This window comes from Microcaecilia unicolor, chromosome 1, assembly GCF_901765095.1.
Source record: "Microcaecilia unicolor chromosome 1, aMicUni1.1, whole genome shotgun sequence".
In the NCBI taxonomy this organism is placed as follows: Eukaryota; Metazoa; Chordata; class Amphibia; order Gymnophiona; family Siphonopidae; genus Microcaecilia; species Microcaecilia unicolor.
Window position 1 is genome coordinate 49423528 of NC_044031.1, and position 13850 is coordinate 49437377.

General features: G+C 42.3%; 1 protein-coding gene across 5 annotated transcripts in view; it reads right to left on the bottom strand.

Annotated features, from left to right (window-relative positions):
- The window catches only part of D2HGDH (D-2-hydroxyglutarate dehydrogenase), a 68941-nt gene that overhangs the window by 13223 nt on the left and 41868 nt on the right, over positions 1–13850 (bottom strand). For 4 of the 5 annotated variants that reach the window (XM_030197131.1, XM_030197156.1, XM_030197149.1 and 1 more), the window contains exons 7-8: positions 9743–9911; positions 7873–8022 (exon numbers count right to left, since the gene is read on the bottom strand). In XM_030197131.1, the coding sequence (XP_030052991.1) occupies positions 7873–8022; positions 9743–9911 (319 nt within the window). The remainder of the gene's footprint in view (positions 1–7872; positions 8023–9742; positions 9912–13850) is intronic. The other variant, XM_030197141.1, reaches the window with a different exon arrangement.

Here is a 13850-nt window from a genome sequence, read left to right on the forward strand (position 1 = left end):
AGGAGACCAAGAGAGCCTGGGTCTTGATGTTACTCTATCTCCCACGGAACTCGAGCCACCACCCCAGCCCGAAGGACGCTGCTTTCAAAGGGGTTCCCTGGGACCGTAACTGGTAGCGCAAGGGTCCTTGAATCGAGGCGTGGAAGCAGCGAAGACCGTCGGAGAGAAGAGAGTTGTTTCTCCTCTTGAACCGAGAGTTCAGGGCATCAAATCTGGGGAGGTGACGCTGGAGAGTATTTGGGAAACTCTCCAGCGTTTGGACCTATCAGTAGCCAATTCTACAAAAGAAGTCTCCACTCTTGTAAGTAAAATGGATGTACTAACTAGTAGCGTGGAAAATATAAAACAAGATTTTCAACAGCAAGTAACGGAGTTAAAACAAGAAATGAAAACTTTGCAAGAATTCAAGTTAACAACAGTTAAAGATAGGTTATTTACCCACCGAAAAATAGAACAGATTGAAATTTTTCACCGTAGATTAACATTGCGTTTCTTGAATTTCCCAAAGTCCGCGGGGGTTAGTCCACTTGACGCATTCAAGAAATATTTATCTGAAATTTTGCATTATACTCCAGAAATGTTTCCTCCAATAGCCAAGATTTACTATATACAGCCAAAGAAATCAGACAATTTACAATCTGGTTCTGAGATAACTACATTACCAACTCAAAACAAAGATATTCTTAATTTGACTGATCTTCTAGAGACCTCTATGACTACAGATTCGGAAAGATGGACTTTATTAGTATCCTTTGTGTTTGAGCAGGACTTGGAAGCGCTTAAACGATTATATTTCAGAAACGCAAATGTACTTTTCCTAGGCAAGAAGGTATGGATGTTCCCAGACGTAACTAAATCTACACAAGAGAAAAGGAAAGCTTTTCTTTCTCTTAGGGCTGAAACTTTAGCCTTGGGGGCATTCTTTTACCTTAATTATCCCTGTAAATGTGTGGTTAAGTACCTAGGGATAAAATATGTATTTTTCCAACCTGAACATCTTAGTGAATTTGTTAAAATTAAGAAATTGACTGCTGGTTAGTACCAATGCTGAGATAATATTTAGAATGGATTGATGTGTGCTAAGCTATATAGTGCTTTGTTTTGTTTTTCCTTTTAAAGACTTCTCCTGTTAAATTTTCTTTTTCACGTGATCTTAGTTATTGTGGTCTAACAAGGATAATATAATTATTTTGAAGTTATTCTATTGTATAAAAATGTGGTTCAGAATTACCTGTACAAGTTTGTATATGGCTTGTAAATAATTCTAAAAGCATAAAAAAAAAAAAAAAAAAAAGAACTGTTAAAGAAGTTTTCTCATGAAATTTTGAATATGTCCAATTTTCTACTACTTATTATATTTTTAGGACTTCTATTCAAAGAGGGGTTGAAGGTGGCAAGGATATGCTGACAGAGATTGAGGCTCTATCTAGATGTCTCTGATTTTCTTGAAACCGCTCCAAGCAATAATAAGTTGGTGGGTGCTAGTCAAGTACACTTTCAAAGACATTTATAAATCAATTATATCAATACGTTTTTTATATGACTTCAGAAATGCAACTCAATGGTTTCTTCTTTACCAACGACCGTTACGCATTTTTATGAAAAGTTTTGAAACAGACTTCTTAGGAAGATATTAAAATAATTGACCAGTGATGACTATAATGCATAATGCTCATTGGTAAAGAAGAGACTATTGAGTTGCATTGCTGAGGTCATATAAAAACCTACTGAAATAGTTGATTTATATAAAGTGTATTTGACTGTGGGTGTTTTGCCTTATATCTCTCTCTTATCTGCACCCTTCTCCTCCACCGCTAACTCCAGACTCCGTTCCTTTTATCTTGCTGCACCTTATGCCTGGAATAGACTTCCTGAGCCGGTACATCAAGCTCCATCTGTGGTCGTCTTCAAATCTAAGCTAAAAGCCCACCTTTTTGATGCTGCTGTTAATTCCTAACCCTTATTCACTTGTTCAGAACCCTTATTTTATCATCCTCACTTTAATATTCCCTTATCTCTTGTTTATCCTGTTTGTCTGTCCTAATTAGATTGTAAGCTCTGTTGAGCAGGGACTGTCTCTTCATGTTGAAGTGTACAGCGCTGCGTACGTCTAGTAGCGCTTTAGAAATGATAAGTAATAGTAGTAGTAGTTCTGATTTTCTTGAGTCATCTACTGACAGCATTCTTAATAGGGCTACACTTGTGGTCTCCTAAAGAGTCTGATACAACTGCTGTTATAAAAAGATTTGTCCAGAAGGATGAGTATTTTGTGATCATAGGCTTTTCAGATGTTAGCTGGGCTACTCAACTTAGAAGAAGGTCTTTTCTGTGGCTGAGCTTCTCAAGTTTTAGCTACAGGCAAGACCTTTTTCCTTAAATGTCTTTGTAAGTGCTCAGTTACTTATTCAAGCATAAAGGTGTTTTTTTTTTTTTTACAACCTGCTCAATTGGGAGTCCTCTCTTCAAGGGAAGAATGTTTGGCTTTTTAGGGGGGGGGGGGATTTGATTGAAGGCTTATAATTCCTATTATCTAATATAATAAAACGCACTCTCAACGTTCTGAGGACAACGTTCTGAAGTCACTCAGACTCCCAGAACGGTTCGTAAGTTCGTGGTGGTGAAGCCACTGACCAAGACTCGCTGCCCCGCCCTCGCGTCAAACATCATGACGTCGAGGGCGGGGAAAAATAAACGGATCGCGAGGGCACAAAAAAAAACAAACAAACTGATCGCACCCACGCACGGTGCGTTTTAGTATATTAGATTTACCTTCGTGGTGGCGGTTCCGGCAGCGCAGCGTCACGGAAGGAGGCGGCGCTCCCGACGTCTGTACCCTTCCCTTCGCTGTGTTCCGCCTTCTTCTGACGTCAATGATGACATCAGAAGAAGGCGGAACACAACGAAGGGAAGGCTAGACGTCGGGAACGCCGCCTCCTTCCCTCACGCTGCGCTGCCGGAACCGCCACCATGGAGGTAAATTTAAAAAAAAAAAAGAAAAGGGATGTTGGGGGGATAGAAGAGGGTGGGCAGCAAAGTTGAACACTGGGAGCAGGAGGGCAGGGGAAAAACAACAGCATGGATGCGAAGGGGGGGGGGGGGGAAGAAGAGGGCGGGCCAGGCTGGGACATGGGGGAGAGAGAGGAGCATGGATGCGAGGGGGGGTCATGGAAGGAAGAGAGGGGAATTGCAGGAAAAGGAAGAATGGAGGGGGCAGGGGACACAGGAGCATGGATGGGCATGGATTGGGAGGGCAGGCCTCAGGCAGAGAGGGGAATTGCTGGATAGGGATGAATGGAGGGGCCAGGTGACAGAGGAACATGGATTGGAAGGGCAGGACTCAGGGAGAGGGGAATTGATGGATAGGGATGAATGGAGGGGACAGATGGGCATGGATGATATGGATTGCAGGGCAGGCCTCAGGCAGAGAGGGGAAATGCTGGATAGGGAAAAATGGAGGGGCCAGGTGACAGAGGAGCATGGATGGGCATGGATTGGAAGGGCAGGACTCAGGGAGAGGGGAATTGCTGGATAGGGATGAATGGAGGGGACAGATGGGCATGGATGGATATGGATTGCAGGGCAGGCCTCAGGCAGAGAGGGGAAATGCTGGATAGGGAAAAATGGAGGGGCCAGGTGACAGAGGAGCATGGATGGGCATGGATTGGAAGGGCAGGACTCAGGGAGAGGGGAATTGCTGGATAGGCATGAATGGAGGGGACAGATGAGCATGGATGGATATGGATTGCAGGACAGGCCTCAGGCAGAGAGGGGAAATGCTGGATAGGGATGAATGGAGGGGGCAGGTGACAGAGAAACATGGATGGCCATGGATTGGGAGGGCAGGCTCAGGGAGAGAGGGGAATTGCTGGAAAAGGATGAATGGAGGGGGCAGGGGACAGATGGCCATGGATTGGGAGGGCACGGCTCACACTCTCTCTCTCATATACAATGTCTTTCTGACTCTCACTCTCACACACTCTGTCTCACACTGTATCACATTCACTCTCTATGTGCCACACAGTCACTCACACACTCGCTTGGTCTCATACACTCACTCTCACAGAGAATCTGTGTCTCACACACACTCTCTCTCTCGCCCACACACACACACTCTCTCTCACACTGTGTCTCACATACACACTTGCACACACTCTCATTCTCACACACACACTCTCTCACAAACACACTCACACCCAGACTCACTCTCTCTCTCACACACTCACACTTTCACTCTGACTCTCAAACAGTCACTCTCACATACACTCTCCCAAACATACACACTCCGAGGAAAACCTTGCTAGCGCCCGTTTCATTTGAGTCAGAAACAGGCCTTTTTTACTAGTTAGTAATATTTTGCTGAGGAGAATGGATGAAGAAAAGGAATTATGTAATACTGATCTGAGGAGTAGTGTATTGATTAGTGCAGTGGACTTTGATCCTGGGGAACTGGGTTCGAGTCCCACTGCAGCTCCTTGTGACTCTGGGCAAGTCACTTAACCCTCCATTGCCCCAGGTACAAATAAGTACCTGTATATACTATCTAAACCACTTTGAATGTTGTTGGTATATCAAGTCCCATTCCCTTTCCCTATGTTTTCTCTCTACTTCTCTTCCTAGATGCGGACTTGATATTTAACTGTTGCTTTTTGTATTTTTGATTTGTGAAATACTCTGATTTGTCACCTTTTTATTTTATGTATAATATATGAAACTTTCATATAAAAAAATATGCATTTACATCGCAACTCCACCCCTGCTCCAGCCAAATATATGCACCCAAGAACACCTATGTGCGATCTGCATAGATATCCTCAAATTCTATATATGGCACCTTAAGTTGTGTGCACTAATTTGGCCACACAACCAAACTGCACGCAAAACTTAAGGGGAGCGGAGGAGTGGCCTAGTGGTTAGGGTGGTGGACTTTGGTCCTGAGGAACTGAGTTCGATTCCCGGCACAGGCAGCTCCTTGTGACTCTGGGCAAGTCACTTAACCCTCCATTGCCCGCCGCATTGAGCCTGCCATGAGTGGGAAAGCGCGGGGTACAAATGTAACAAAAAAAAAATTGATTAACAAGCCAATCAGTACAAATAATTGGTACTTAACAACCAATTAGTGGCAGTAATTGGCTTTAATTAGAATTTACACACACAACTTTCTAGGCATATTCTATAATGCAGTGTACACAGTCAAAAAGGGGGAATGGCCATGGATGTGGAATGGGTGGGTATTTCAAAAAGCTATGCGCACTATTATGGATACACCCGATCCATTTAGGCTTGGTTTTAGGTGGCCTAAATGGGTGTGCCTAAACTTTAGTCGCAAGAATGGCGCGTGAGTGTATTCTACAAACTACGCCTAACTTTAGGTATAATTTATAAAATCACGCTAACTGCGTGGTTTTACGACACCAATTTTTAAGGCACCATATATAGACTTTCCCCCATAGAACATACAATCTTTTTGGCAAGCATATCTATTGAAATGTATACAGCCATGTAATTTTTATAAAATATTTTTTCCATGTGTAAACCAGGCTTTACATACAGAAAAACCTTTATGAAATTACCCTCAAAGTCTCCCCTTAGCATAAGGTGTCAATCAAGTAACATACATGAAGCTTTCTAGTTTTCAGTGTCAAGAAATTGAAGCAAGACCTTTGCTCCCTGAATTAGTACACCAAAAGAAGCCTTTACATCATACTTTCATCTTACTGTGGTGTTCTCCACTAAACTGTGAACCAGACAACAAATCTTGTCTTAATTAAAATTTCATGGCAACCAGCGGCCCTGCCCAACATGGTTTCACATCACTGTAACAGGTGATTTATGAATATGTGTAAGGCTCTTTTGCTTCATTGTCGCAAGTTAGAAAGAATGAGAACTGTAGAAATTGAGACATGCCAACACCTGCTGGGAGCTGAAACACTCTCAAGATGTCGCTGCAGTCCCTAGTGCAAATACATCAAAGGAGCATGGAGAAAACAGAAGCATTACAAGAGACTTTAGAGGAAGGACATATCTTTTTAATACTTTGCCTCATCATAAGCTCCACCCCTTCTGGAAGCATCCTATCCATCAACTACATGATACCCCCATTCTGCAAGAGGTAACATTCTATGAGTTCTTTCAAGATGCACAATCCATTCTGTTTTGTAAAATCATAGTGTATTTCCCATTATATCTTGACCAATGTTACTCTAGTTCAGTGATTCTCAAACTTGTCCTAGAAAACCACCAGCCAGTTTATGTGAACATGAGTAGCCATACTGGGTCAGACCAATGGTCCATCTAGCCCAGTATCCTGTTCCAACAGTGGCCAAGCCAGGTCACAAGTACCTGGCAGAAACCCAAATTGTGGCAACATTCCATGCTACAAATCCCAGAGCAACCAGTTGCTTCCCCATGTCTGTCTCAATAGCAGACTATGGACTTTTCCTCCAAGAATTTGTCCAAACCTTTTATAAACCCAGATATGCTAACCGCTGTTACCACATCCTCTGGCAAAGAGTTCCAGAGCTAACTATTTGTCAAATGAAAAATTATTTCCTCCTATTTGTTTTAAAAGTATTTCCATGTAACATAGTAAATGACAGCAGATAAAGACCTGAACGGTCCACCCAGTCTGCCCAACAAGATAAACTCATTTTACACGGTATGTGATACTTTATATGTATACCCAAGTTTGATTTGTCCTTGCCATTCTCAGGGCACAGACCGTAGAAGTCTGCCCAGCACTGTTCTTGTACTAAAAGTTCTGAAGCTAATGTTGAAGCCCCTTAAAATTGACACTCAAGCCCATCCATATCTATTCAGTCACTATCTGGGTGTAGACCGTCCTTGCGTGTCCCCTAGTTTTTGTACTTTTGGAATGAGTAAAAAATCGATTTACTTCTACTCATTCCACACCAGTCGGGAGTTTATAGACCTCAATCATATCTCCCCTCATCCGTTTCTTTTCCAAGCTGAAGAGCCCTAACCTCTTTAGCCTTTCCTCATATGAGGGGAGCTCCATCTACTTTATCATTTTGTTCGTTCTTCTTTGAATCTTTTCCAATTCCGCTATATCTTTTTTGAGATATGGCGACCAGAACTGAATGCAGTACTCAAGGTGCGGTCGCACCACGGAACGACACAGAGGCATTATAGTATTTTCGGTCTTATTCACCATCCCTTTCCTAATAATTCCTAGCATCCCGTTTGCTTTTTTGGCCAGGGTATTATCTACAATGACACCTAGATCTTTTTCTTATACGGTCTGTGCCCTGAAGAGGACAGGTACAAATCAAAGTAGGGTATACACAAAAAGTAGCACACATGAGTTGTCTTGTTGGGCAGACTGGATGGACCGTGCAGGTCTTTTTTCTGCCGTCATCTACTATGTTAGATCGTTTTCTTGAGTGCTGACCCCCAAGGTGAACCCTGGCATCAGTTAACTATGATTCGGATTACTCTTTCCACCGTGCATCACCTTGCATTTGTCTACATAACTTCATCTGCCATTTGGATGCTCAGTCTTCCAATTTCCTAAGGTCTTCCTGCAATATTTCACAGTCCACACGCGTTTTAACAACCTTGCATAGTTTTGTGTCATCTGCAAATTTAATCGCCTCGCTCGTCATACCGATTTCCATATCATTTATAAATATGTTAAATAACACCGGTCCCAGTACAGATCCCTGCAGCACTTCCTAATGAATATGCATGAGAGAGATTTGCCTGCTTACTATCTCTCCATTATAGGCAAATCTGTTTCATGCCTATTCATTAGGGATATCCTGAAAAACCCAACTGGCTGGTGGTCCCTCAGGACAGGTTTGAGAACCACTGCTCTAGTCAGTGTATTTATAATACCAACATCACCATTATCACCTTCACCTGTAAGAGGGTTGTTTAGTTTCAGGTGTTTCTGCACCAGCTTCATGCATTCATCATCCAGGAATTCATATGCAGACAGGATCTCTCCCAGCATGCCCTTGCAAACTTTGAATGTTTCTAGGACGTGAGCAAAACTCCCACAACCTTACAAGGAATTGCAGAGACAACATCAGAAACTAGTTAAAAAAAATAAATAAAATCAAGCCTTCATCATTCAGTACTCCCACAGCATCCTCGGAGGCACGAGATGCCTGTTCCCATTAGGATGCTGAGACAAAGCTAGATACTTTGTACTCACAGACTATGCACTAATTTTCAAAAGCAAAAGCATGCATGTAGTTTTTGCTTTGAAAACTGCAACTACCCCCAGACATCTGCACGTGCTGTTTTTGCAAGTATTTTTTCTACTGAAAATAACATGAAGAAATCTGAAATTAGTACCTACCCCCAAAACCTAGACACCCCCCCAGGGATACCTCCTCTAAATGCAACTAAATGTATTGCACTGTGGAACAAAACACATACTTCTGTTTTGTTTTTTTTTAACCTGGCAGTTTCTCCTGTTCCTCTGAGCTTCCAATTACATAGGACCCAGTGCTGGGATCCTGGTGCAATGAACCTCTATTTACAACTACTTGATGTATTTTTACCCTGTTTTAATCTCTTATCCTCCAATATACCTAGCTTGATCATTGGAATGATGGCACTAGACTGAGGACCATCCACCAGGGTTCTTTCCAGAACTGTGTAATCATAAGCACTGATCCAGCCACTAGGTGTAACCTTCAGCTATGACGATGACTCCCTACTCTTCCTTCCTTCCCCCCCTATTCCCCTCCTTCCCCTAATGGCTGTAAATGCTGCATACGCAGAATCCTAAACCCAGGTTCACCTGAGAGAAGACCTGATTTGGAACTGAGCTGGGTATCTGCCATATGGCAATTTGTAGTGCTACCAGGTTTGCCCCTCACTCGCTTTCAGCCACATCGAGAGAATGCAATTTTCAGGCAGCTCATTTACGCAGGTAATTTTGTTTTGCCTGTGTAAATGAATTTGAAAATTGTGCTTCCCATAAATGCTCAGTACCCTCCAGAATATGAGGTACCTGTGCCATTTCATACGTCCTTTACCTGTCTCCAGAGCACAGGGAAATATACCACCTCAACAGTTCCAACACTCTACAAGGCACAAAGGTGCTGATACCATTCTATATGTAGAGGAACAGGAACCACAGGAATCCCATGGAGAAAGCAATCGGAAAACCAAAAACACATAAGCAGTTTTCATGATGTTTAACCCCACGTGCCTGAATCGTATCTTCTCTATTCCACCATAACATCTTTTGTACTTGTCCCCTACCGAACTTGGCGAATGCCTTTACGGTACTATGTAAGCCACATTGAGCCTGCAAATAGGTGGGAAAATGTGGAATACAAATGTAACAAATAAATAAATGATTTCTTCTGAGATATATGGTCATAATGGATTGTTTTGAAGCATATTTATTTTTGTTCACGGTCTTTTTAAAGACCATATGTAGCTGATTTTGTTGCCACCTACTGAACCAACATTTTTAAGTTCCAACGTTTGCTTAGCCTTCTTCCGTCTCCCGCTTTTTGGTTTTCTGGTACCATTCTATATGTGCCTCAGAACACTTCAAAGCACAGGATACCTTGAACATTTTGCTTTCCCAACCCCTTTCAAAGCACAGGGTGCCTGTACCCCCCCCCCCCTCCATACCTTCCTATTAGCACAGTATGCCTGCATCACCTACGAGTCTCTTCTCCCTAAATATGAATAAACTCTCAGATTGGGAGAACCAGAGCAACAAGAGCAAAGTAAAGCAAGGTGAACTGCATCTTACCCAGAAAGGCTACATTGGCAGCCTTTGGTTTCCGTGGACAAAGTATAGAAACAGCAGTGATGACCCCTAAAGTTCCTTCTGAACCAATGAAGAGCTGCTTCAGATCATATCCTGTGTTATCCTTTCGAAGTGAGGTCAAGCAGTTCAAAACCCGACCATTAGCCAGCACCTGGAGACCAAAGAACATATGAAAGAAATGAGACAGGGGAGCTGATGCAGACTCTTTCCCCACATTATCTAATGACAAACCTGCATTACACTACACAAATTGGTCTTGGGGTGGTCGTGCTGACAAGTGGGTAACATAGAGGGTTATGAAAGTAAGAGTCCAAATTCCAAACGCTCATACAACTCTGTGCAAGGATGGTAGACACCCAACCCCCCTCAAGTAACTCTCAGACCCCCTAATATTTTGATAGTAACATAGTAGATGATGGCAGATAAAGACCTCTACGGTCCATCCAGTCTGCCCAACAAGATAAATGTAATCATGATCATCAAACATATACAAATGCAGGTCAAAGTATGTGCTGATAGTTCCTTTGAGTTTGTGTGGCTCTCAGGACCTGTTGTTTTGCTTCGACTCCAGGTGCTTTTTGTTGTGCCCACAAGAAGCTGCTGCCCTAGGCTGCCCCTTAATCTTGCCTAATGGCTGGACTTCCAATAATGCTGTAGCACAATCTTATTTTTAAAGTGGGGTGTGCACTTAGGACTAGGGCCAAAATGACTATAATATTTTTGAGGAAGCATTTCTAATTGCATGTAAGAATTGTTGAATTGGAAATCCCCAGAGGTGCCTGCTACTTTATTCAAGGATTTACAGAATATTAATATAGTTTAAAAACCCTAAAGCAAAAGAAAGGGGGAAAAAAAGGTCCAGGACTTAGATGTTTTAAGTCACAAAAATGTGCTTTAGATGACCCAATTACCACTGGAGGGATTAAGACATGACCCTTCCTTGCTCCCCCAGTTGTCACTGACCCCCTCATGACCTTCTCCTACTTGAGCACACAATTCTGAAATGCACTGCCGCGCAACCTGAAATCGATCCATGAACTAACCAACTTCTGCAAACTATTGAAGACTCATCTCTTTAACAAGATATACAACAAAGACCAACAAAAATGAACTCCTTCACACATACCAAGTATTGTCTTTCTATTTGCTTGTTATATACTTCATGCTCCATCATTATCATGTTAATATAATACTAAATGTTTATCTCTTATATATATCTCCACTATTCATGATGTATTGTAAGCCACATTGAGTCTGCAAAGAGGTGGGAAAATGTGGGATACAAATGTAATAAATAATGACAGTTTCAGATGTTATAGCCAGTTCTATTAGAGCAGCAAGCAGGTCCCTGGAGTAGCCTAGTGGTCAGTGCAGTGCACTGTAGAGAAGGGGACCCAGGCCCATAATCCACTCTAACTGGTACACTTGTGGTGGAAAGTGTGAGCCCTACTATACCTACATATAGGTGACACCTGCAGCCATAAGAGCTTTATAGTGGTGGACAGTTGAGGACCGTAGGTTTTTGGGGCTCACTATAAAATATAAGGGAGCAACATGAGATGTGTACCTAGGAGCTATTAGGTGAAGTTCACTGCAGTGCCCCCTTGGGTGCCCCACTGCTCTGCTGGGATGTCTGTGTGGCCAGTCTACTAAGAATGCAGGCTCCTCCTACATCCCAATGGCTTGATTTTGTGCATTTTTCACTTGGACGTTTTTGTTTCAAAAATAGACCAAAAAGATAAATGCACACAGCACAAACACATCTAGCAAGTGGCCATTTTTTGGGGGGGCGGGGGGAGACTTTTTCTGTTTCAAAAATTGCTACATTTGTAATTCAGATTCTGGACATTTTGAGCAAAACATCCAAAGTCGGACTTAGTCGTCATATCGAAAATGCCCCTCCACGTCAGTCAGGACAGGAAATAATCCAGGATTTAGTACACTACTCCACATATACACAACTCCTCTACAACAAAGCAGTTCTCAGACCTCATCCTTACGTTAACAAGCCATTGGTTTTATTGGTGTTTCATCCACCTCCTTATTGCAATGAACATGAATGCCAATTACATATTTTAGACTGTAAAAGGGCTCTACAGTCATTTACAAAAGTCTACAACACCAGATAGGCCATCCCAATTATGCTTATCCTTTGATCCTTGGAAGAATTACACACCAGTTACAAAGAGGACTTCTTCACCCTGGATAGTGGATTGTGTATCTTTTTGCTATGCAGCAGCCAATGCTTCCTCCTCCTCTGTCACTCCTAGAATCATTGCACACTGTTTATGAGCAATGGCAACAACCAAAGCCCATCTATAAAGAGCTTCACTCCAAGACATTTGTAGGGCAGCTACCTGGTCCACTCTGCACTTCTTTGCAAAACACTACCGTCTGGACCAATTGGATTTATCAGACTCCTCATTTGGGCATGCTTTATTGAGTTCACTGTAACTTGATGCTTCAACTCTCTCCTCTGACATCACCGGTGTGAATTTCAAGATTAGTCCTATCGCTTCTTTGGTTTCTCACTATAGCAATACTCAGCTGGAGAGTCACTATTTGTGTGGCTCAAATATCCACACTGTCCGTAGGGAAAATACAGTTGCTTACCTTTAACGGACATTCTCCACAGACAGTGGGATCTTTCAGTCATACAAACTCTCCCACTCATCCCCGAGTTGAAGCGCGCTCTAGTATGCGCTGACAAAATGGAGTACAGAGTAGGTGAGAATTCTGGTACATGCACAGAGATCTCTTCCAGAGATTTCTGTGCTTGGAACCCTACCCAACTGACTCCATCAACGTAGGACGTCGCCACTTTTGAGGCTGAAAGATCTCACTGCCCATGGAGAACATCTCTTACAGGTAAGCAACACTATTTTTTGGAGATTAATCTACCTGCTGTATGTTTACGTTTATTACAGCTTGATAATTTTTTTAACATACAAATCAAAGCATGTACAAATACAAAATAAAAACCTAAAAAAGGACAGGAATCATTCACACCAGAAGACAATTGGCAAGCCCTACTGCATACTCATCAGGTGCTACTGCTCTGTGCCACAAAGACACTTTATGAGATGAATTTAGTAAAGAAATAAGTTTTCAAAGCAACCTTAAATGTTTTCAACAGGGGTTATGCTCTAATGTTTCAAAGAAAAGGGGCCATGAAATAAAATGTGCTTTTGTGCATCTCCCAGAGTTTGGAAGGAGAGATCAGAGACAAGAAAAAGCTGACTGCTGAGAATTTCCTAGAGGCCTTGGACTATCCGCATGTGGATAAAAAGACAACTACAGTGTCAGAACAGGTTGATAGAACTTCAATCCCTTAAGCGCAAAGGACAGAAACTGGAAAGGAGATGGTGTAAATCTCACCTGGATGATTACAGGTTATACTGTAGGAACCATATGACAAAGTATCACCAAGCCTTAACAGTAGTCAAAAAACAATATTTCTCTCAATGCATCAAACAAGCTGCCAATTCAACCAAGCAGCCTACAGAAACCTCCATAACAGAACCAGCCTGCCCAGTCACAAATGAACCGCAATGATTTTGCTGCATAATTTACAAACAAAATTAAAAATCTCCGCCAGGATTTACAGGCAGTTTCACCCAGTTTCCAATCAGCTAATCTAGGGCGCACAAACTCGCCCCCTCCTGGCACAGACATAAGGGACTCTTTAAACCCAATAACAGAAGACAGCCTTGACAAAATCCTAAGAAACCTTTGACCAACTACCTGCTCCCTCTACCCCTGCCCATCAAAGATAGTGCAGCATGAAAGCAGGGGTCTCATAGAAGATGCCACAAAAATCGTGACCTCCTCTCTTTCTAATGGGCAACTACCAACAACATTAAAAAGGTCAGTTGTGCGTCCTTTGTGTAAATAATTGTCACAAATTGAATGCAGTGAAAAACAGGTTCAGGCTTTCTAAGGTTATCAATAGAAATCAAGCAAAATAAAACATGGAAAAGAAAATAAGATGATACCTTTTTTATTGGACATAACTTAATACATTTCTTGATTAGCTTTCGAAGGTTGCCCTTCTTCGGCTACCACACTCCTCTACTTAAGGCTTTCTAAG